Source organism: Cornus florida, unplaced genomic scaffold (genome assembly GCF_030987335.1).
Source record: "Cornus florida cultivar Cherokee Brave unplaced genomic scaffold, ASM3098733v1 CherokeeBrave_3.0.0_Hap2_Chr03, whole genome shotgun sequence".
In the NCBI taxonomy this organism is placed as follows: domain Eukaryota; kingdom Viridiplantae; phylum Streptophyta; class Magnoliopsida; order Cornales; family Cornaceae; genus Cornus; species Cornus florida.
Genome location: NW_026775573.1, coordinates 92,175,610 through 92,201,186, shown reverse-complemented (window position 1 = coordinate 92,201,186; position 25,577 = coordinate 92,175,610). Strand labels below are relative to the sequence as shown.

Genomic DNA, 25,577 nt, shown 5'->3' with positions numbered 1-25,577 from the left:
CTAATACAATGGTTATAATAAAAATAATAAATCAAGTTATATAAACGAAATTTCAGAAAACTTTATCAACTCTCTATCAACGTATGCAATGGTTTACACCAATGTGCTTCATCTTCAATATTAATAAAGTGAAAATCCAGGAGCATGGTATCTGCATCAATGCCACTAACAACCTGCATTAAAAAAAAATGTCATTTTACTAATAGATAAATAAATAAATCTACCTAATGAAAACTGAAAGCAGATGATTCAATTAGAATACTAGCAAATGAAGGAAGACCGGTGGTGATCTAGCATAATTATATGTCTGATAAAAAATTGTGAAGTATCAAACGTGTTCTACATCCTTAACATAATCAGTGAGATTAAAATTGATGCATGAGCTTCGATTCTGGAAAATAATTAACTACTATTAATTAAAACAGCTTATAAATTAAGCTAAACTAACAAGAGTTATCCATATCTAAATTAATTACTACCTAGCCGCAGCGTCATGAGCAGGGTCAAATCCACTCGACAACCCGACATCAATAATTACCAAAAATAAAAATAGAACAAAATTCAAACCTAAATAATACTAAGGTAATGACAATCAACACAACAGAGAATCATATAATCATATCCACACCCAAATACACTTGTTTACCAAAGTCCCTGCACAAAAAATATATATATATACACACACACACACACACATATACGCATACAAGTATACAAATAGATTATGCCCAAGTACAATAAAGTGAAATAGAAAATGTTACAATACAATCAATGACATATTTTCACCAGAATATTAACCAGATATGCATTCCTTTGGTTGCGAATAATTCCTCAATCCTGTTGTATATTGCAAACCTATGAAGAGCATACAATAATGTAAATAATTAGAAATATAAATACTAATCTATAAAAATGGACCCAACTTAGTTCCAAGATACCAAATCCTCTTTCTTTCTAGTTGAATCAAGTTGGAATATATTGTAATTGCTTAAATGCAAATCATTGACAAGAATAATATATGGATGTTAAAGTATTAAGATACTTATGAGCAACCAAAGTCGGTACACTGTGTTTCCAAATGGTTCAAGCGTCACAAATTTCAATGCATGTGATAGAGTTGTTAGAACCATTAGACTCTGCACCATTATCTCAAACATATTAACAGATCATGCAATTTGGTGTGATGTTGTTTGTGTTGATAGGTTAGGTTAACAGAATGAAAATTGTTAGTATAATTCTCGAGCTATTGTTGCAGGACAAAATTGTTTCTAGACAAGTTTAAGGGGGGAAATTATTTTTTGGTAAAGTGCGAAGGAGGAAAATTATGAAGACAAATAAAATAATTTTCCATTAAAATTGCATCATTATTAGTTGTAGCATTTCTGTAACTCAAATGAAGATGAAACATACTATGAAATCCCACTGCAGTGTTCTGAGCAACTGAGCAGAACCAGGCTCTGGCCCAAGGAGGGCCTCATCAGGCCCATAGAGGATGGAGAAAAATTTGGTCACCTTGGGCCTCAAAATTTGAGGCCCATAGGTGATGGAGAAAAATAAAAAATAAAAATAAAGTTAGGGCAAGTTTCAGACGACACAATCTGCTTCGACACTCCGCAGGGCGCAGCCTCAGCTATCGCCTCAGGTGACAAGGTATGTTCATCCTCTTTCTCTCTTCTCTCTCCTTTTGCATGAATCGTTCTTTTATATATATCTTTCTTTCATCTCTTCATTTGATTTGTTCTAACTTTGGTTCGTTTGATTCGGGAATTTAAATTTTGTTATAAGCTTTACAAAAAAAACTAGACTGGATAAGCTTTTCAACGATATATTATATGCCTAATATTATCCCCAACAAAGCCCCCGAAGTCAGGTTATATGCAGTCAAGTCCAATAGAAAAGATTGATCAATTGAACCTGATGTCGATCGACTGAAGTTACTCCAGAATATCTCAATCGAAAAAGCAATCAATCAAGGAAAACCAAGTAGGTGCCACCCAATAATGTAGGAGGTTCAAAGTCGATAAAATGCGCATTTTCAAGTCCGAAAAGGTTTCTAAACTTTCTCCGAAACTTCTCCAACATTCTAAATCAATTGTTAATCAACTCCAACACCATAAGAAGGTACTCTGATTTATCTAAACAAGAGCATAATTGTGATTCAATTTTCAATCATAACTTAGGTCTTTAATAAGGTATCCTATATTATTGTGTGACGGAGTTCTAAAGCAAGGATTGGAGAAACGGATCACATGAGGAGCAAATCTGTTTGACGAACGCATTGTGTGCATGGAAACTTGAGTGGAGAGTTTGGTGGATGAATCTGTGTCAAAAGGTAAGATGGAGTTCTGGGGTTAGGAAACTGTTAATTTGGTTCTAATACTACCTTCTTCGTAGTGAATTTCATTTGCCTGAACTAGGTTCCGTGGTTTCTTCCACTTGAGTTTTCCACGTGAATATGTCAAGTATGTTTTAAGAAAGATAGCTACTAAGCAATTCACCAGTATGCATTATTAGCATATACAGAATTGAAAGATAACTACTAAGCAATTCACCTTTTTGTGTGTGTGTGTGTGTGTGTGTACTGTGTGTGATAGCTATCAAAAGCTGAATGAATATATTATGGTTCTCTTAGTATTTTAATAGATGTGTGCCTTTCTAGTTTCTACATGTGTCTTTCATGGCGATCGAGTCCATAATATATGGCAGGCACTTTTTTTTTTTTGCCCTCTCCCTAATTTCACTCCAATTTCACAACAGCAGCAACCATACCCCTTTTCCTCATAAGTTTTTGCATTTTCACATTCAATCCTACGAAAATTAAGGATCCCTTCTAGTGGGTTGAACCGTTTTTCGATATCTAAATTATGCTCATTACTTCTCTACAAAATGAAGATCTCCTTACACACTTCGGATATCAACTAAATATCTCAGAAAGTGATACTGAATCAGACGAACAAATCAATGTTCTTACTGATCACTCTGCTACAGAAGAATTCAACAATTCCGATGACTCATAGTCTGTTGACGAAGAAATTCAAGCTGAACACTGTTTTAGATGAATCCTTCTACGGGGATTTCCCTTCAACAGAAAAGATGCTCCCTGTTGATGATACTACACTACCATCCAGCACAACTCCGGCAGAAAGTTCTTCAAAAGCTGAAGGTAAACAACCTTCTGCCTCGTAAAATTATGATTATATGACCTTTCCCACCTTTAGCCGATAGGATGACCTCAACAAGTACCCTATTTCTCAAAATGGTACTTATCTTGATCTTTCACATATCCCATATAAAGATCATCTTAAAACTATTGACGAATGGGCACAATCCCTAGCCATTTTAGTCAATAATCAGAAAGCCTCTTGGGGAAAAGATCGCTTTCTTGACTATATTGCAGCAAACAAGGAGATGCTCTTGATTGGCTTCGCCGGTGGGATCAAACAGATCAAGGCAAGCGACAGAAAGGTGAGCTTCTTAATAATTTTAATGAACTCAACGCGCTTCTTAATAATTTTAATGAACTCAACGCCATTCTACAAGGATTCGTCAAAATCCTTAAAGAAGAACTCGTTGGACATACCGGCGAAACCCTCCTTTTTGATGATGCAAATTTCGCTCTTTCCAAAATCGAATTATGCGAGAAGTGCATATGCTCAACTTCACTTCTCATCCTGAAGAAGAATCCTCTAACATTAAACTCAGCAATGTTATTGGTGAAGAAGTTCAGTTTACGAATGAACAACTCATTCAGTTCGCCAAACTCCAGAAATTGTATAAGGACGATCTTTACAAGACTTCTAAGTCATCTCATCATTTGATTTGTTCTAACTTTGGTTCGTTTGATTCGGGCCTTTACCTTTGTTCCAATAGTGAAAAGTAGCTTCCAAACTAGGGTTTTTTTGTGTGTGTGTGTGTGTACTGTGTGTGATGGCTATCAAAAGCTGAATGAATATATTATGGTTCTCTTAGGGTTCGTTTGGTTAACGTGAAGTAGGTAGAAAGGAAAAGAAACGGAAAAGAAATTTAATTTTTGGGGGTTTGGTTACTTGGAAAGGGAAAAATTTTGGGAAAGTGAGATTCCCGCATCGATAAATTTTCCCAAAATATTTCCCCGCATAAAACACAAGAAAGTTAACTTTCTCGCACAAAACTGTCATTTTATTTCCAAAATTTCTATTATGCCCAGTTGTTTCTCCATTTTTTTTTCACATAACAAATATAGTGGTTATTAAATTCAGACTTAGAAAATATTCCAACAATTATTATATATTGGGACACATAATTTGATTATATCCAATACATCGTTACCTAAAATTTTTGAAGATAAATTAAGAGTTGAAGGGTAGAATATTAAATAATATAACTTTTAATTTTTATCAATATCTCAATAGAAATATGAGAAGAGATTAATTTGAGTCATCATATTATTTATATGACATAACAATTTTACATGGATGGAAATCAATATAATATTTATTTTTTACTATCTATACAGCCTATGTTACCCGGACTCGGGTACGGGTGTCGGACACGGATACGTGTCTAGAGGTCGGATCCACCAATCTATTCAATTATAGGACACGGGGACACGGAACAAAAGTGTCCAAAATTACGACACGGGTACTTGGACACGGCATACAAAATATTAAAAAATGAAAAATTATATTAGTGATAGTCTGATAAATTTAATCAGATAGGCAACTAAGCATGGCATAAGGCAGCAACTAACAAGATAACTTAGATAAGTAAGAGATGATGTTAATTCATAATTGTTAAATAAGTTAAATAACATGAAGAAAACAGAGAGGGAAAAAAAAAAAAAAATATAATATAATAAAATTGGGGAGAAGATTTTTCATGAGTACTGTTTTTTTTTTTGGAAGGTAAATAAATTGTATTGAAAGAAAGAATTTACAGCAGTCCAAAGCTTCAACCAATGGGCCAACCCATAAGTTAAACAGCTCATAAGGTAAATATTGTGTTGAAAGAAAGAATTTACAGCAGGCCAAACCCTCAACCAATGGGCCAACCCATAAGTTAAATAGCCCATAAGGCCTTACAGATGGATTAAAGACGTATTCAGTCTAGGGTTTCCTAAACTAAAGAAGTCTAAGCCAAAAATCATCCGGTTCCAAGCGGCAACGTAGGTGATGCACTAGCCGCACCGTGCACCACCGTGCTCATCAGTCTAGAGGCTCTGCCGGCGGCCGTATGAAGGAATCAGGCAGATCCCACGTGAGTATCATTCTCCTAGAACAATCAGAGTCTTTAACCACCATAGATGATAGTCTCTGCCTTATCAATAATAAATAGGGTTATTCTTGTCAAAAACCCATCACACACACACAGTCACACACACACGCATATACGCACAAGAGAGAAGAAAGAAAAGAAGTCTCAAATCTTTTGAGGCGGCAAAAACGCAACTTAATACGGAGTACTACACATTATTTTCTAATTTTTTCATCGTAAACAAATGCTTTAATTATAAGGTTAAAAATGTAAATTTACACTTATTTCAAACGGTCAATTGTGGTGAGTGGGTTACAGCTGGTAACCCACTAACCACATATTTATTATTATATATATACCATATATATATATACTACTACCATATATATATATACACGTTTCTCAAGGACAATGACAGGCAGCTCTCTGCTGAAATTTATTTACGCGTCAGAACGTGAACAACACGCTCCAAATAGGGTAAGTTTATGTGCAAAACCAACGCGTGAAGAACCCTCGTCTTCTCCAAAACCCCCTTCCTGAAAATCGCGGCGAAGCCAGTAATTTCCGACCACAATTTCCGACCACTGAAATAAGGGTTTTCTTCAACGGCCGTGTCCGATCTTGACCGTACAAGGTCGGACGCATATCCCGTGTCCGTGTCCGTGTCGTGTCGTGTCGTGTCGACACGGACACCCTCGCCGGAAACGACGAGTCCAGGTAACATAGTATACAGCTTTGAACTGAATAACGTTTTATACTGTGTGATTTTTGCACAGAAAAATTTGCATAGAAGTGGTTCATATTCATAAAAAATATGAAAGGGGACTGATAAATTATGCAAGAACAATAAAATTATTTTGCATGAATTATAAAATATGTTACTTTTGCATGACAATTTTTATCCTAGAGTTGCCATTTAATGTTTCTTCGAGGGGGCTTAAAAAAAAGATATATTTAATAATTCAATAAAATATGAGTATGTTATCATTAATGAACTATATTCTACATATAAATATAAATAATTATTATTGAAAACACAAAATAAAAAAATCTGGCAACTAAAATGCAGTCCTCCTTAGTTTTTATAATTTAAATATGAATATAAATAATAATAATAATAATAATTAATAATCCATTATTTTATGATAAAACATGAGTATGTTATGATAAGTGAATTATATTCTACATATAAATATAAATAATTATTATTGAAAACAGAAAATAAAAATAATCTGACAACTGAAATGTAGTCCTCCTTACTTTGTCTAATTTAAATATGAATATAAATAATAATAATAATTATTATTAATCCATTATTTTACTATTTAATTGCTAAAAATTAATATAAATAATTGGGTATAAAGATGATTCATCCAACACAAAATTAATTTATTTTTTAATATTTTAAATCATGAGGGTAATTTTGGTAAGTAAATCATTTTCTTTTCCCTTTCATGCTATCCAAACTAATAAAATAATATTTTCCCTAACTTTCTTGAAATTTTTTCTTGCTAACCAAATGCATGCAGGAAACTTGATTTTCCTTTCTTTCACTTCACTTTCTTTCACTTTCACTTTCCATCATAAATTTCCATCTAACCAAACGGACCCTTAGTATTTTAATAAATGTGTGCCTTTCTAGTTTCTACATGTGTCTTTCATGGCGATCAAGTCCATAATATATGGCAGGCACTTTTTTTTTTTTTTTTCTCCTCTCCCTAATTTCACTCCAATTTCACAACAGCAGCAACCATACCCCTTTTCCTCATAAGTTTTTGCATTTTCACATTCAATCCTACGAAAATTAAGGATCCCTTCTAGTGGGTTGAACCGTTTTTCGATATCTAAATTATGCTCATACTTAAAAGTGCCAAATTAAGGGTTTTTTTATATTTTATTTTTATATGGAGATACATACCACCATTATTGATGTTATTTGAAGTTGGCTCGGCTAGAATTTCAGTTAATAGTACTGTCAAAGCACTTGCCATCAGAATGTACAAACACATGGAAATCAAGAGCAGGCTTTAACGAAACAAAAGTTAATGGTTTTTTCTATTAATTTGCACAGGTCTTCTGCAGCAATGATCAATCAATCACTGCTACTAAAGTTGATTCCTCATCCTGAAATCAAGAAAGGGGTAATTGGCTCCCAAAAAAAACACACCCAAAGTGTAGTTAATATAAAGAGTGAAAGACAAAACTATATATGATAGTGGATGCCACATATAACCTAAAAGTCCCACTACTTCTTCAGCACTACAAGTTCAGCCTCCTATATATATAGTCACCTCATCTCCACATATTTTTGTCATCTGTAATCATCAAATTTTAGCAGCTATATAAACAATGAATGTAAAAAAGAAGCTGCAGTTTTCTGTTCCTCATTTCCACTTTTGGACTGTATTTTGGATACTCTGTTTTGTCTTCTCTCCTCTCCTCTTCTCTCCTCCAGATTCCAGTGAAAACTCCAGCCAGGAGATCATTCGACCAAACTGCTTGATTTTAGATTTTTTTTTTTTTTAATTATATTTATTGTATGATCAGCAATGCTTAGTTGTTATTGTTTCTGTTTGATTCTCCATCCGTTTTATGTTAATTGTGATCTTCTTTCACATGCTAGCAGGACACTCTTCTTAGAATCAAATCATTGCATATTGAGGTAATATATATTTTCTTTAAACAAAGCAAATTATTATTATTATTATTATTTTTTTGAAGTCTAGTTTTATGTTGATTATGGTTCCTGTTATTTAGATTTCAAGAGATATCATTATGTATACAAGAAAATTTGAATCTGGGCATGAAAAAAGGGGGGAAAAAGAAAAAGAAAAAGAAGAGAGATGAAGAATTGATTCATTCTCAAAAAGGAGATATTCTTAAGTTTTTTAGGAGCAATACACAAGTAGAGGGTTTAGTTGAAGATTTGGTGAATGAAGAACATATGAATGCGAAAGCAAATGAAGAAAATCTCAATAAACATGAAGATTTAATGAATGAAGATCATAGGAAGTTAGTCAATAAACATGAAGATTTAATGAATGAAGATTATAGTTATTAGTTAGTTGTCTTATGCACAATGCACATGCGTACAATTATATTAGCTATAGAATTTGAAAACATCATGTGAAAATTCCGCACTCCTATAATTTTTTTTGCGCGTGTGAAACTTAAGAGCCTCACATTTGAAGTTCGCCTAGGGCCTCTCAAAATATTTGGAATCTCAGGGCCGGCCCTGCTTGAACATGTTGTAAACGGAGATATACAGAATAAGCAAAGAGTTGCAGAGTGTAATAACACCACAACAACCACAAAGAAGCAACTTGTTTCAAAGTTTTGGAGATTCGCTAATGGAGTACAGAAAAATCAAAGACCAGGTTAGCTATTTTGGATCTTTTACCTGAAATCTCATCTGGGTTTTGTGTTCTTTCTCAATTCTCTTTAATAGAATTCAATGCTGTTGAATAACTGTCGAGATTTGATTCACTTTTTACATTTTGCCGATGCCATCTTTTGCCAATATTCTGGATTCCTTATCTGTGTGTTGCAAACTCAGTCATTCATAAATTCCATGTGAAAATTTTCATGATTATCATTGATTTTGATCTGTCCGCTTTGTCTAATATCAAACAACTTATAGTTCGTGCAACTAATTTTCAATGTATATATATATATATATATATATATATATATATATTAATTCAAGTCTTCTTTTTGATTCTCTGTTCAGTCACTTCAGCAACTGTCAGCATTAGATTGAAGTCTTTCCATTTTATTTCTGTATAAATTCAACCAAATCACTTTCACTTGTAGTTATTTAGATGTGCTATGAACCCATTTTGTAAGATTTGTTATCTTTGTTGAATCAGGGTGTGTTATCTATCATGTTCCTTGTGTATTTAGAAACTGTGCTTATATGAGTTGTATATTGCAAATTGCAAATTGATTCTTTTGATTGCATTTAACATGCACTCATATTATGATTAATATATGCAACTTATAGGATGAAGATGGGAAGGCAGCTGACGATGATATAGAGAGCTTACATGGGAAAGCTCTTTCAGGTGGTATGTTTTTGTTAAAGCTCAACCTTGAACTTGATGCAGCACCCACTGGGTAATCTATCATGCTTTCTGGGAATCATGAGCCCATATGCATTTGTCTAGTCCTAATAATAGCCATTGCTGTTGCATTTACTGTAGGTAATGGGGCCGTTTTTGGAGGCAGCTCTACCGAAAGATCTAAGTGGAAGCTCAAGTAAGACATCATTCAAATCATAGTGGTGTCTTGTGCACTGGATAAAACAAATAGAAATGATATCTTAATCTAATTTCTTATTTCTAACTCTTTCCTATTTGATATAGGTCAGTTGTCACACTTGCGCTGACTGTGCTTACGAGCTCACAAGCAATACTCATTGTCTGGTCTAAGAGAGCTGGAAAATATGAGTATAGTGTTACAACTGCAAATTTCTTGGTGAGAAGATAGTATTATTTATTTGTAATAAAATGGAAGGCATGAGTCTCAAAATGTTAAATCTATGATAATTATTCACCTTATAACACCAAGGGCGGTAATAGAATCAATTCTCATAGGAATTAAGGCTGACCTTTAGTTTCCTCCTTTTGGAATCAGGTGGAGGCTTTGAAATGTGCGTTCTCTCTCGCAGCCTTGGGAAGAATCTGGAGAAATGAAGGTGTTACCGATGACAACAGGTTTGCTATATCATCTTTTCCTTTTTCCATTTTCTTCGTTTGTGTTTGTAGCTTGTAATTGTTACATATCTTTGGGATACAGTACTCTTATATATTAACAGATCTGCAATGGTAGTCAATTAGTTTTTTTTTCCAAAACTTTAACAATTATGTGCCAGAAAGAAATTTCAATATCAAGGATAAAGTCTGTCACTGTAATGCAGATCTCGTGGGACATTCACACAATTGACGCTAAATTTGACCTTTATGCAAACATAAAGGGATTTAGGCCAAAAATTCGATTGGTTTTACCTAGGGAGGAACTTCTGACCGCCATTTTGCTGTCCCCTTTCTTGTATCACTCTCCCATTGCAACCTTTTATTATGGGAAAATAGTTCCTTCATCACATGATTCTAACATTATTATTTTAAACTTTTTTTCTGCCCTATATTCGTTACTCTGTATAAACTCAAGAATGGTTTTAAGTTGGAATTATCAGTTTGCTAGGAGTTTTGCACGGTGTGATTGTTGACTAATTGTTCCATTCTTGTTATTTGAATGTTTTACTTAAATTCTAATCCAGGTTCACTGTATTATTGATCAAGGAACCCTTCATAAATTTAGATGTTGCAATTTTTTTTCCTGTCTTGATGTATGCCTTGCTATTATTTAGGTTGAGTACAACATTCGATGAAGTTAGTGTTTACCCCATTCCTGCAGCACTTTACCTTGTCAAGAACTTACTTCAGGTAGGTCGTATTCTTCTTTGGTTTTTACAGTTATTAATTGCTTTGGCCTTCTTGTTTTCTGAGACATCACTTTATGTGGCAGTATTACATCTTTGCATATGTGGATGCTCCGGGATATCAGATACTGAAGAACCTGAATATTATTAGCACCGGTGTGTTATATCGAATTATTCTTAAGAAGAAGTTAGTCCTTCTTCCACTTGTTAGATTCCTTTATGTGTTGAGAGATTAGAGGAGAAGCCCTTAAAAAATTGTTTGTTGTAGGCTTGTGGCAAAGGATTCTGGTTTGATATTTTTCCTTGTTTGTTCTCCTTTGATATAAAAGAAAGGAAAACTTTTAAGCAACACAGTTTCTTTATGCTTTTCCATTAATATTCTAAATCCAAAATTGTTTCTTGTGGATCATTATTAAAATCCATAAATAAGAGCATGTAGAAGCTGAGTAACTTTTATGCTCTTTACCCCACCATTGACAAACTGAGCTACTATATTAATCTGGAAGAAAGTTTTTGAAAAGTCAACATTTAACAAGAAAAAACACTTAACAGAACAGGACTGTGGGGCGACTCTTGTTAGAAATTATGTTCTGATAATTAAATATATTTTTTTTCAGGTTAAGTGAGATTCAGTGGGCTGCTTTCATTCTATTGTGTGCGGGGTGCACCACAGCACAACTTAATCCTTCGTAAGAATGATTAGGAAATTATTTTAATTGCATTCTTGTGGGGTCTCAATTTTGATTGTTTTGGTTGTTTAAGTGACATTGCTTTTACTGGTGTATTTGGCATATTGACCTTGAAATCTCTTTGGGAGTATCATTGGATAGTTCAATTTGATGGGCATGTTGATTGCATGTCTATGATATACAGCCTGACTTGTAGTCAAGTGATGAATGTATGTGAAATCATATTGCACTAGTGCTTAAACCTACAATCCTTTAATTACTTTAAACATTTCATCAATTTTTCTAGACATTGTTCTGTGTGTATAAGAAGAGAGGAACATTGTTCCTCAATTTCTGTCTTTTTTTTCACCTCATTTAGATTTTCTTTTTGTGTTTTTTCATTTATTGCCATTTCTTACGCAATGATATTGTTTATGCAGTTCTGATCATGTTCTTCAAACTCCCTTTCAAGGTTGGGTTATGGCAATTGTGAGTTATTGACATTTTGAGTTTGATCCATCAAGTTGAAGTGAAAATTTGATTTTTTTTTTTTTTCTAGGAAAATGCTTCTTATTGTAACTGTTAGTAATTCCTTTTTAGGTCATGGCCCTTCTAAGTGGTTTTGCAGGAGTGTACACAGAGGTAAATTTCGTTAAGCATCCATTTTGCTCTTTATGATCAAGATCGGCAGTCATATTTAAAGCATAATTCATGTTCAGATGAATTCCTCATTCTTTAAAATTTGTCAGGATTTATTTGATTCTGGTTGGTAAATAGTTCTTTTAGAGCTCCCCAAAGAAAATATTGGTTATGCTATGCAAAAAGGAAAAAAGTGGGAAATCTAGATTGTGGGAAATCTCAATCAAATGATCTAGATTCTTGTTTTTGTTTTGTTGATGAGCTTCCTTCTCCTTTCTGCAGGCTATTATTAAAAAGCGTCCTTCAAGGAACATAAACGTGCAAAACTTCTGGTTGTATGTCTTCGGGATGGCCTTCAATGCTATTGCAATAGTGATCCAAGATTTTGATGCTGTCGTGAACGAGTAATTTGAGATTGCTCTTTCCTTCTAATTTTACTCATGTTTGTTTTCTAGTCAACATTTAACATTTACAAAGTTTGAGCTTGTCTGCTGAGCATAAAACATAGCAGATTTAAAACTTATATGGGTTACATTGGCATCCTATAGTTCTTCGATTATGGTAAAAATAGTAAATTAATGGCACCACATGGATCTACCATTATATTGAAAATAGTAAATAAAGTAATTTGGATGATACTTGGTTTCCTAATTGATAGGAAGATATATAATTTCTCTTATTTCAGTACATATTTTCTTCTATAGGAGGTGCTCCTGTTAAGTCATAGTTATTAGGCAGTATACCGAGATTGAAAAGATCAAATTCCAGCAATGAACAAACAAAACAAAGATATGAACCGGGTAAATAGAAATATGTTTCTACTTATTAAAAAAAAAATAGAAATATGTTTCCAGTTTATCAAAATTATGAGCTTTTTTGACATCCATATGATCTGCTAGAGTTAATTGATTTCCATTGGGTCCCAAATTCTTCAATTACAATTTTTTTTTTTTCTTTTTCTTGTAAGCATTAATTTGTTTAAAGATTCAACTTGTTTTCTGAAATAGGAAGCTTTGCTATCACTGTTTTGTTACTAGTAAAGGTCTAATTTTCTTGTACAATGAGAATATATCACTCCTGTATGTTTTACTGGTAAATATTTTCTTGTACAGAGGGTTCTTCCATGGGTACTCATTGATTACAGTCCTCATGATTCTTAACCATGCACTAAGGTAATATATATCTCCTTTCAGAATTAATATAGTTCAGCAGTAGCTTAGTTGCTTCTACTTCCTAATTTTCTGTTTAGCAAGAATTAATTCTCATAAGAATGTGTGAATCTTAGTGTTTTTGTGGTAATTTTTTATTTTTATTTTTTTACGAGCAAGTTTTTCTGGTCGTTATAATGTTGCTTCAAACTTCATGAATCACTATACAATGTGAAAAATAACCAGAACTGCCTCAGGAACTGTTTATTGGTTGCATGTTGTGCATAATCAGTGAAAAATTTAGGTACATTAAATAATTATTGTTGTCCCTGAATTTAAATGGAGGACTGTACTGACAAACCTTTTTCAAGACTGATTTTTGTAGTTTGAGATATATATAAGGGGTAAAATCACGTTACCTTCCTCTACTTTCAATTTTGTGCCAAAAAACCCCACTAAAATTAAACCACCCCCTGAACTATAAATCCTTATCACATTGCCCCCATACCCGTGATCGACCCGTCAATTAGGTTGTGAAATGACAAAATTGACCTTATAATTTAATATTAAATTAAAACCATATAATTATTATTTTCAAATTACAAAATACCCCTCAGATCATTTCCAAGCAAGATCAACCACTGATTATGTGTATATATCTATATATATATACCAACACACTACGCATCAATCACATTATTCATATATATATATATATATATATATATATATATATATAATATGATTCGAGGATGGCTTGATTCGCGGAAGGGAGCAAATTTTAGGTACGGACAAGCGAGGTCTCGAATTTTCGGCAACCAGCAAGGTCGCTGCTTGCGACCACTGAGGTCGTCACCGGCGACAACCTCCTGTTGTATGGGGGATCGATGGTAACGACGAAGTTGCCAAGACTCGTAACTACCATAGCAGAGGAACACATGGTGGTCGTACAGGGGATCGATGGTGCCGGCGAGGTTGGCTTTGTACATCTCTGGGCGCCAACCTGAACTTGATGTTTTCATCAGCTTCTGTCATGCCGGAAAGTAGGGTTTGCAGAGGGTGTTTTGTCTCTCTAAAATTCCTCAATCTCCATTCAACCACTATAATTCCTTCTTTCCAGTGACGGCATCTCTGGCCACATATATGATAGCCTTTATTCAGTCTTTAATTGAGCAAAAATGGGTGGTGTTTTTTTCAAGCTTTTAATGGGTCTGATTTTTTTTTTTTTTTTTTAATTAGTCAAGCTGGGGAAGTTTTTAGAGAGAGAGATTATGAGTTTAAGAGAGAGGGTGAAGAGGAAGGTCTGGTATTTTTTATTTTTTTTCAAGCTGGGGAAGTTTAGAGAGAGAAAGGTTAAGAGTTTTAGAGGGAGGGTGATGAGGAAGAAGACCTAGGCGGTATTTTTTTTAATTTTATAATAATTATATATTTTTAATTTAACATTAAATTATAAGGTCAGTTTTGTCTTTTCACAACCTAATTTACGAATATGGGGGCAATGCGATAAGGATTTAGTTCAGGGGGTGGTTTAATTTTAGTGGGGGTTTTTTGCACAAAATTGAAAGTAGAGGGGGGTTATGTGATTTTACCCTATCTAAAATTTATGTGGGACGCGTTCCCTTGTTGAACGGTTTTCTTTCTTAAATGAATTTACTTATCAAAAAAAAAAAAATTGATTGATGAGAACTTAAAAATGGTTGTCACATATGGTATGCACCATTTATAGCAAATATCCTTGTTACCCCTTGATTTTTCCCAATTCAGTTTATAATTTCATTTACAGTGAATATCCTTTTTACCTTGAGTGTAAGTCTATGATGGCTTAAGTATAATGCACTTGAAAAATAAAATCTGAATAAATTAATTTTTTGGTCCCTTTGCTTTAAATCAAATGTTATATGTATGCTTCTTTTTTAGTTTTCTTTTCTCAAAGAGGAAAAAATGAAATAGAGGAAGAAGGGATATCAACAAATTTGGGTTCAGTGCTGGGCTTGGTAAAAATATATTTCTATCAGCAGGGGCAGGACACAAAGGGTGGCTATAACATCTATGATTTACCTTTCATTTTAAAAACTAAACATTGCAATATTTTGAAATAAATCTTTTCTGTAATAAAACTTTATGGATTTAGAGAAAACTTCTATTAATATGTTAATATTCAAACTTCAAAAGAAGCGGTCACTAGTAATCGTCTTATTGAATTCATATTAGGAAACTCATGCACAATTCTTGATTTTTGGCACTAGTTGATTACTTTTAGGATTCATGTACCTTATCAGAAAAATCTGAGACTTGCCCTCTTTATTTTAAGATTGAATTTGTTACAAGAAAAATGTAAAAATTGCACCTGTTATTTCTTTGGTTAAAAGGTTTTAAATTTAATACTCTTAAGAGTCTCCTCAAAATATTAAACAAGAGAAGGAAACTTTTATTTTAACAGGCTCTTGTTTTAAAATTTCTTTACATGCTCCGGAGGAGTTTTCATCATCATAGAACCCTACCATTCAACAGAATTAGAAGAGACCAAGATAATGGTAGGCTTGCTTTGTTTGAAAGGAGGTAAAGAAGTTTCGGAACAGGTTTATTGAAGCAGGAAAAGGATGTAGTCATTTATGTCAGCAGTTGACATTTAATTTACTGCACCCCGCCATCCCTAACCTGCATTTTGGTTTCACTGGGGATTTAGTACTAGTGCCAGATTTGATCATGATCTTCAAGTCCTTTTGGATTAAAACAATATCTAATTTGAATTATGTAATTGCTAACATTGAATGCATGTTTTATATAATATCCTTAAATTTTTATATATAGAGAAAATTTACGGGTCTGTTTTTGGTACAAGAGCATCCGCTGGTTTTTTAAATCTTAAAGATTTGTCTGAACCACTTTCTGATTAAGTTTGTAATCGATTTGGTTATCCTATGGATAACTACTAACCATGACATGATTCAGCCGTAGCTTTGCTTAAAGAGCTTCGGCTATTTACTTCAGTTAAAGGTTTGAGCAATTTTTCATCTGAGCATGAGGAGTTTTCAGTAATCCCATCCAAAGAAGTTAATGCTTCGGAAATAGAGGGGATTTTACAGGAAGGAGTGGTTGATGTTGCTTTTCAGCAGCACCCTTTTAACACATCTTTTTCCGGGACAGATTGTGACGACCTTGTGGGCGGGTGTGCCGTGGGCGGGTGCGAGAGACACTGTCAGGCTACCACACTGGCGAGCTACGGGTGCACAGTCCCACATCACCTGGGTAGAGGAAAGGTGAAGTGCTTATATGTAAGTGCATCATCTCCAATTGGTATGAGGCCTTTTGGGGTGAAGCTCAAGAGCAAAACCGTGCGGGCTCAGGCCCCAAGCGAACAATATCATACCATGTGGTGGAGTGGGTCGTTACAAATGGTATCAGAGCCTGACCCAGCCGGAAGTGTGCCGACGGGGACGTCGGGCCTCCAAGGGGGGTGGATTGTGACGACCTTGTGGGCGGGTGTGCCGTGGGCGGGTGCGAGAGACACTGTCAGGCTACCACACTGGCGAGCTACGGGTGCACAGTCCCACATCGCCTGGGTAGAGGAAAGGTGAAGTGCTTATATGTAAGTGCATCATCTCCAATTGGTATGAGGCCTTTTGGGGTGAAGCCCAAGAGCAAAACCGTGCGGGCTCAGGCCCAAAGCGGACAATATCATACCATGTGGTGGAGTGGGTCGTTACACAGATCCTGTTCACGATGAAGTGGACTTTATGGAACCTTTGGCTGTTGTGCGGCCTGATTGTTTGGAGACAACCACTGATCTGGGCATGGAATGGGTCATTGAGAATATTGGAGCAGTTAGTGAAGCTTTGGGTGTCTCTGCAGAAGGTTATGAGGAACAAACCCTGTGTATTCTCCACAAAATTATTGCAGGAAATGGTAGCAGTGAACCAATTCGTGACACAAAAGAAGTCAAAGTCAGAAATTCACATCGGAAAGGCGAACAGGAAGTGAAGAATTTGATTTCTTGTGTTAACTACGATGGAAAGAATGGGTCAACCAAAGAAAGGGGGAGAACTAGGAGTGGTAAAAGGGGAGGAGGTGAATTGATTGTTTTTGGTTCTTCATGAAGCTACGACTTATAACATGGAATGTTCGTGGTCTTAATGACCCGAAAAGAAGAAGAGTTATCAAGGTCACTTTGAGGAAGTGGAGTGCTCATGTTGTCTGCTTACAAGAAACTAAATTGGCTGATATTACTGTTGAGATTGTCAGGAGTCTTTGGGGAGGTAGGTTTGTGGACTTTGAAGTTTTAAATGCAACAGGCACTTCAGGTGGTATTCTCCTCATGTGGGATCGTAGATGGTTGTCAAGTTTGAACTGTTGGAAGGGTATTTTCTCGGTGTCATGCATGTTTCAGATGGAAGAAGACAATTTCAAATGGACGTTTTCAGGTGTGTATGGGCCTGTTACTGATAGTGATAAACCAGTCCTGTGGGAAGAGCTTTGCTTTGTTAAGGACTTATGGTCATTGCCTTGGTACTTAGGTGGGGATTTTAACTCTGTTATATCCCCATTTGAGAGATCCACAGGAGGTAGGTGGTCTTCAGAAATGACCATGTTTTCAGAATTTATTGACAATAATTTTCTTATCGATCTTCCGTTGGAAGGAGCGGCTTTTACTTGGTCTAATGGTAGGGAACCGGTTACTTTTTCTCGATTGGATCGTTTCCTGATTTCTGGGGCTTGGGAAGAGCATTTCCCGGATGTCTCTCAGGCTGTGTTGGTTAGAGTCACATCTGATCATATACCTCTTGTTTTGGATTGTGGTGGTTTGAGGTCTAGATGCACTCCTTTCAGATTCGAAAACATGTGGCTTAGATCTGAAGACTTTCAAGGGAAGGTTCAGTCTTGGTGGCAAAAAGGGTCTTTCACAGGCTCTGCTAGTTATGTGTTAGCTAGAAAGCTTCAGTTTCTTAAAACTGAGCTTAAGAGATGGAATAAAGAAGTTTTTGGGAATCTTGAATGGAAAAAGAATAGAGCCCTTGCTGATATTGCTGAGCTTGATCGTTTAGCTGAGGTGGGACAGAGTAGGGAGTCTTTACGCTCTCAAAGAGCCTCTTGTCAAGCGGTTTTTGCTGAGATTGTTCATATGGAGGAGATTTCGTGGCTTCAAAAGTCTCGGGCTTTGTGGTTAAAAGATGGTGATCGGAATACAAAATTCTTTCATAGATTGGCCAATGCTCACAGAAGGTGTAATCATATCGGACGTATTCGGGTTAATGGTTCTGATTTGTGGAGAGAAGAAGATGTGCGCGGAGGAATTGCTTCTTTTTATCAGCAGCTTTACACTGAAACTTTGGATCGAAGACCTACTCTTGATGGTCTTCCATTTAATACTATTTCTGCGTTGGATAGGGATAGTATTGAGATTCCATTCACGGAAGAGGAAGTGCTTAAGGCACTTTCTAGTTGCAACGGGGACAAAGCACCAAGGCCAGATGGATTTACTATGCGCTTTTTTAAGGAGAGTTGGGAGGTGGTGCGAGAGGAGGTGATGAGCACTTTTCAGGATTTTTATTCTCATGGCACATTTGAAAAATCTTTGAATGCATCTTTTATTGCTCTCATCCCTAAAAAGGGCTGTGCATCTGATATCAAGGATTTTCGGCCAATTAGCTTAATCGGATGTATGTATAAGCTTATTGCCAAGGTTCTTGTTTCCAGGATGAGTAAAGTGTTGGATGGTCTTATCTCAGAATCGCAGAACGCTTTTGTTGGTGGAAGGCAGATTTTGGATTCTGTTCTTATTGCTGGGGAATGTGTTGACTCTAGATTAAGAAGTGGGGTTCCTGGCGTTTTGTGTAAGCTTGATATCGAGAAAGCTTATGATCATGTTAATTGGAAGTTTGTTTTGTATCTTCTTCGGAGGATGGGATTTGGTGATAGATGGATAAAATGGATTGACACTTGTATCTCATCAGTTATGTTTTCTGTTCTTGTGAATGGCTCTCCTGCGGGTTTTTTTGCTAGCTCACGTGGTCTGCGACAAGGTGATCCATTATCTTCTTTTCTTTTTCTCATCGTTATGGAAGGTCTGACTAGATTAATGAGAAAAGCGGAAGATTTGGGTTACATTAGGGGGTTCAGAGTTGGCAGAGATGTTGATCATCAGATCCAGATTTCCCATCTTTATTTGCTGATGATACTTTGGTATTTTGTGATGCTGATATTTCTCAACTTAGATATCTGAGGTGCACTCTTGCTTGCTTCCAAGCAGTTTCTGGGCTTAAGATTAATGTCGGAAAGAGTGTGCTTGTTCCAGTGGGGGATGTTCCAGATATTTCCTCCTTAGCTGCTGTTTTAGGGTGCGGAGTTGGTTCTTTTCCTCTTCCTTATTTAGGATTGCCTTTGGGAGTTTCTTCTACTCTGGTTGGGAATTGGGATTCAGTGATTAATAGATATGAGAAAAGATTAGCAGTATCTATCTAAGGGTGGGAAAGTCACACTTATAAAGAGTACTCTTTCATCCTTTCCTACCTATTTTTTTATCTTTGTTTCAAATTCCATGTTCTGTTGCTGATAGAATTGAAAAAGTTTAGAGGGATTTTCTGTGGGGTGGAAGGGGAGAGGAGTTTAAGTATCATCTTGTTAATTGGGATCAAGTTTGCCAACCATTGAGATTCAGAGGGTTAGGCATTCGAAAAATTGTTCCTTTTAATCGTGCTCTCTTAGGAAAGTGGTTATGGCAATTTGGAAGGGAACGACATCGTCAATGGAGAAGAGTTGTCTCGTGTCGTTTTGGTGAGGGGAGTGGGGGTTAGTCATCTCTTCCAGTCACTATTACAGGAGGCGTTGGTTTGTGGAAATTTATTCGGAAGGGATGGGATGTCTTCTCTACTCTTATTAGATTCGAAGTTCGTAATGGCAGGCATGTTCGTTTTTGGGAGGATCTTTGGTGTGGCGACCAGTTGCTTTCACACTCATTTCCTAGGCTTTATAGCATTGCAACTAATAAGCATGTTTTCGTGATTGATTGTTATCATCTTGATAACAATGGAGTTACGTGGGATGTGCGGTTTAGGCGGTCTTTTCAGGATTGGGAAATGGAGGAAGTCTCTGCTTTTTTGGATATTTTGTATGGGCAGAAGGATATTGGCAGAGGGTGTGATGATATTTTGTGGGTTCCTTTGGCTCATGGTCGGTATGATGTCCGCTCTATGTTTATTCATTTATCCAATTTCGTTGGTTCCGAGTTTCCTTGGAAGTCCGTGTGGTGCTCTAAAGCCCCTCTTCGAATCGCGTTCTTCGTTTGGACAGCTACATTGGGGAAGATTTTGACTTTGGACAATTTGAGAAAGAGAGGCAACATCATTGTTAATTGGTGTTGTTTATGCAAAGATGATAGTGAATCCGTGGATCACATTCTTTTGCATTGTCCTGTGGCGTTTGGTTGTTGGAGTTTTATTTTCAGCATATTCGGCATTTTTTGGGTAATGCCTAAGCACTCCTCTCAATTGATTAACGCTTGGAAAAGCTGTCCTGTTAAGAAACAAGCTCGTGCTTATTGAAAGATTGTTCCTCATTGTGTCTGGTGGTGTTTGTGGCGTGAGAGAAATAACAGATCCTTTGAAGGAAAAGAATCGTCCTTAGCTAATTTAAAAATTCATATTCTTCGTTCTTTATTCTTTTATGTTAGAGGAAGTACATGCTCCTCGATTGATGATTTCTTTGATCTCTTGGATTCTATTGGTCCTTAGATCTTTTCTCTTGTATTAGGGATGCGTTCCCCTTTTGAACATTTTTCTAATATATTTTTACTTATGAAAAAAAAAAAAAAAAAAAAAAAAAACTACTAACCATGACATGCATATTCGTTTTATAATCTGCTTGGTGTGGGATGAAAAATTAAAAGGGAAGGTAGGAGGGATTGAGAAGGTATTTGTAAAGAACCTACTTTTGGAATGCAATAGGTGCTACATGGGTAAGGAAAGAAAGCAGCACATAAAGCTCATGGGTAAGATTTGAGTTGACTAAAATGATGACCTTAGAAAGAGAAAAGCAGCACATAAAGTTCATGTAGCCAATCGAAAAATTTGGGATAAAGCTTCATTCAGTTGAATTACACATCAAGTTTCATTGTTTCTAAATTGACTCAGTTGCCGGTTAATTGTACAATGTTTCAAGCAAGTAGGTATTTGCAAGTTATATAGTTATGCCCTAAATATTGCAAAAGATATTCAGCTAAATATTTTCTTTTTGGATCAAAATTTTAGGAAGACTTCAAAAGATGTGAAATATCCTCCATAAATTGTTGCTTGCAAATTGGAATTAATGACTAACCTTCATATTTTGTTGAAATGGTCTATATTTGTTGTCAATCGTGCTATTGACTGAATGTGGATATAAATTCATTTTTTTTTTTTTTTTTCAATTCTCTAAGTGCATAATAGTTTGTAATTTATGCAGTGGCATTGCTGTATCAATGGTAATGAAGTATGCTGACAACATCGTGAAGGTAAGATAGCAAGATAATTTTTTATTTTTATTTTTATTTTATTTTATTTCCCATAGATGTACTAATTCACATCTTTACATCTATATATACTACAATTATTATGCCTGGGTATATATCAGTTTTATTTTTATTTTTTTATTTTTTCTAATGAATTGAAAGAAATTGCTAGAATGTTTTGGCTAAAATTTATATGTTCTTACTTCATCTTGTAACATTAAATGATCTCTTACCATGTTCACTTATGAGAGAATGATCTAGTACCACATACCTACATTATTGTGATGGTGGGATATTGAGGGTGGAGGTTGCAAAATATGATTTAAACTTATACAGTTTTATATATTTTTAAGTATAGTAGTTTGAAAAATCAGTTTGTAGCAATGCGGACTGAAGCCAAAGTTCCTACTAGGCATATCATTTGGTTCTCTGTATCTGTCCAAAATTGTTTCAGTAAGTGGGCGTTATATGCAATCTTACTTCTCTTGGTTATAAATACAAACTTTCTTTTCTTCAAGTTGAACTTTTTGGTTAAGTTGTTAATACCATGATACTCCGAAAAGGATCCTATGTAATTGCCTGGTCAAATGATTCTTATAAGAAATACTGTGTCTATCAGCAAATACTAAGGAAAGGCATTTGTATTTTGGTTAACAGCTATTTATCAATGCCTCATCTCTCAACCAAAAATATATATAAGTAACAAGGACGTTGATGTTAATATTTAAACTTATTTTCTTCCTCCATTTTCTATATTGCACAAGGCTTAAGCATCCTTACAACATGAAAATCTTGCCATATTAATACATCAACATGAATGACACATATCACTTGGCACGCCATATTAATACATCAACATGAATGACACATATCACTTGGCACTCATTATGGACTTCTAAGATTGTATTGGAGTGCTTATTTAGCCGCCCAAAATTTTGCAGGTGTATTCTACTTCAGTGGCAATGCTGCTGACAGCGGTTGTTTCCGTATTCTTATTTGGGTTTCATCTGTCCCTTGCCTTCTTCCTTGGCTCCATGTAAGTACCTTTAGGTTTATTTTTTCAGGTCTTTGTTGTAGCAAGCTCAATAGGTTTTAGGTAAACCGGTCTTTTCTGCCTGTTTGAATAGCATGGCAGATGTATAGTGCTGGGACCAAGTAGGATCGTATTTATTTAATAGTGCTAGATTATAAGTTAAATGTTTATTAAGATACCACCACATCAATCTTGTCCTCATTTCTGCATGTGTACCATGTGCAACATGCTTAGGAGCTAGGGCTCTTGTTTACTTTGGAACAAATCACAATGTGAAAGCCATTCTAGAATGGTGGTTAGCTCTAGTCTGAAAAAAAAAAGAAAAAAAAGAGAGCATATTACGATTGGGTATGTTTTAACTTTTAGTTCCTTCGTACTAATTCTACTTTTTTTCTTTTTCTATTTACATGTGTACAGTGTTGTCTCTGTCTCAATATATTTACACTCCATTGGGAAGCTGCAAAGATAGTGATGGCATTTCATTTATTCTTATAGCCCATTGAGCATCAATGTAAAGTCTTAGGGCCAATATTCTGTGATTTTTTAGAAAGTTTTTGGATTTGGCTGTTTTGAATTTACCAACTCATGAGTTTGGATAATATATGAGTAACATGATGTTTTATCATGTAATATTTACCACCATTAAATCAAATGTCATAGTGAAGGACATTTTGATGTTGATTAAGAGGATAAATTTAATTGATATGGTGTGATTTTGTTTAAGCATTTTGTTGTTTTGAGCGGCTGAAGCAAGTGGAAGGTTTGGTGTGTGTGTGAAGTGCCAAATTGTGTGTCATATTGAAGCTTACATGGGAAGTCCACTCTGTTGTGGAAAGGAGGTAGTTATGTTTGGAACCTTACATAGGAAGTCCACAATTCAAGTTCACTTTTGATGAAACGACGTCGGGAGGTGAGAGCTCGGTAGTTAAAACCAGGTCCATCTTGTTCTAAGATCTCCATCCTTACCTTTGTTATGTCTCTGTGGGTGGAGTTTTGAATTGTGGATTATTCAGAAGATGAGTTGACCTGTAACATCAAAACATCAAAATGTTCTGTTAATGGCTCGGGTGAAGTATATCGTGACCATACTTGACCTGTAACCAACAATAAATTTCAATCGCTATATAATGAATGACAACTTGTCCTTTACAAGATCTTTAGGACACCCTCCTCGTCATCGGTTCACATATGACAAAATCTTTAGGGTTTAGGATCTGAAAGATGAGAAAATATCACCATCTCTTCTTCTTAGGTATTAGTTCAACAAGATCATTTGCCAGAGAGGGCTCTCTAAAAGAAAACAATTAATGCAAAGAAATGAATTAGTATTATCTGGCCTGTAATATTTGTTTAGTGGCTATATCGCGATGAATAAATTTTTGTAATATTTCCACTGGTCTATAATACTAATACTTTCCGGTACTGCTTTATCGTGGTCGGTGAAATTTTTGGTTACAGAATAAAGTGATAATGGAATGTTACACTTAAATGGATTGCGATGAATAAAGTGTTCAAACCCGAGCGATTTAACGGCTGCTTTAAATATGAGAGAATCTCATTATGAGTTAATACAGTGAGTAGAATCTTGGTCCTTTGATGGTAAAAGTGATTGAGACCCTAACGGTTTTAGGACTGCTTAAAAAAAGTGAGAATCTCATCATATGATCGCAAAGAATGATTTTATAATGAATGGTTAAATGTCTATATATGCTTTGAACGTAATAAAATTTTTAGTTATGTAGTATACTCTGGAGTTGTATATAAACAAAGAATACTACAGAGTTGTACAGTTACTGCATATTAAAGTTTATGTGCAGTATACTCTTATACATGCAGTTTATTAAAGTATGCGTATAACTGTTGTTTTAATGCGTATTTTTAACCAGAGAGTAGCGATAACATCTTTGGTTGTTTGGTTCTTTGATAAAAAATAAAGTTTTATATATATATATATATCACATAAAGATTATGCATTAAAAGGATATAGTTCATTCATAAAATGTGTTTTATTTTGCCCCACAGGGAAATAATCATTGTTTGTAAATGAACGTGGATAAAAATAAATTTTGAATTAAATTGACAATGAATACAAATGTCCAGGATTGAATGACCCACAGGAAGGTTAAAATGAATACATTAGGATTTCTTATTTTGTTTTGCGGGCATTAATCAATCTGATTTCATAGCCGAAGGTAATGCGATCTTCTTTGAACTTGATAGTTTTTCTTACACTGCAATCTTACATTAATTAAAGATAACATACCAGTTATGTTGTTTTCTAATTCAAGGCAGATGAAAATTACACATGGCCTCGGTGCCTCGCTCTGAGACCAAAATATTGTTTTAAAATATTTTCTAATTAAAATTAAAGTTAGTCAATGAAAAATAAATCTTTTACGGAGTAAGATGATGTATATATATTGTGGTTATGTATATATAAAGCACAACTAGTTCCATCTACTTACTGCTATGTAAGCATTTCGTTGTCAACAGTCTACATCAGTTATTCCTATATATTGTTCATTCAACATCTAATTTTCATTCAAGATCCTATAATATTTAGTCAATGCCTTTTAATTCTTTTCTCAAACTCAAATCTGAGTAATTTGGGGGAAAAAAAAAAAGTGTACCACAAAAACATGGATTTTATTTGTCACATATTATATTATCAGGTTGCTTTGATTTCAAATATTTGTCATTATTTTACAGGACGGTGATGAGGGAAGTGCTCAAGCAGAATATTTTGTTTTCTTTTTTCTTTTTTCTGTTTTTTTTTTTTGGTTCTATTTGGTAGTTTTTTCTTCTTCTTCTTCTTCTTTTTTATTTTATTTTATTTTTGGTAATATTTACTGTAATGTCATCCCTTTTTTCCATCTCACTTAAAAATTATCCTTTCCGAAAACATACTTTTTTGCACTTTAGCATGGGTACAACA

At 35.0% G+C, this 25,577-nt stretch overlaps 1 protein-coding gene across 10 annotated transcripts; it reads left to right on the top strand.

The window, feature by feature from the left end:
• Nucleotides 1-1,540: 1,540 nt before the first annotated feature.
• On the top strand, nucleotides 1,541-23,365 carry LOC132300873 (CMP-sialic acid transporter 2). 10 transcript variants are annotated; one of them, XM_059798143.1, is made up of 18 exons: nucleotides 1,544-1,650; nucleotides 7,304-7,373; nucleotides 7,859-7,894; nucleotides 8,460-8,609; nucleotides 9,236-9,299; nucleotides 9,435-9,489; nucleotides 9,597-9,708; nucleotides 9,868-9,947; nucleotides 10,601-10,676; nucleotides 10,759-10,859; nucleotides 11,290-11,361; nucleotides 11,781-11,829; nucleotides 11,941-11,982; nucleotides 12,262-12,383; nucleotides 13,092-13,151; nucleotides 21,564-21,612; nucleotides 22,551-22,645; nucleotides 23,060-23,365. In XM_059798143.1, exons 4-18 carry the CDS (start codon nucleotides 8,583-8,585, stop codon nucleotides 23,109-23,111), a joined length of 1,056 nt encoding a protein of 351 aa, XP_059654126.1. In that variant the 5' UTR covers nucleotides 1,544-1,650; nucleotides 7,304-7,373; nucleotides 7,859-7,894; nucleotides 8,460-8,582; the 3' UTR covers nucleotides 23,112-23,365. The 10 variants fall into 10 exon arrangements, with proteins under 10 accessions (XP_059654129.1, XP_059654126.1, XP_059654128.1 ...); XM_059798145.1 differs by having other exon boundaries at nucleotides 8,433-8,609; XM_059798146.1 differs by lacking the exon at nucleotides 7,304-7,373 and having other exon boundaries at nucleotides 1,541-1,650; nucleotides 9,236-9,348.
• The last annotated feature ends 2,212 nt before the right edge of the window (nucleotides 23,366-25,577 follow it).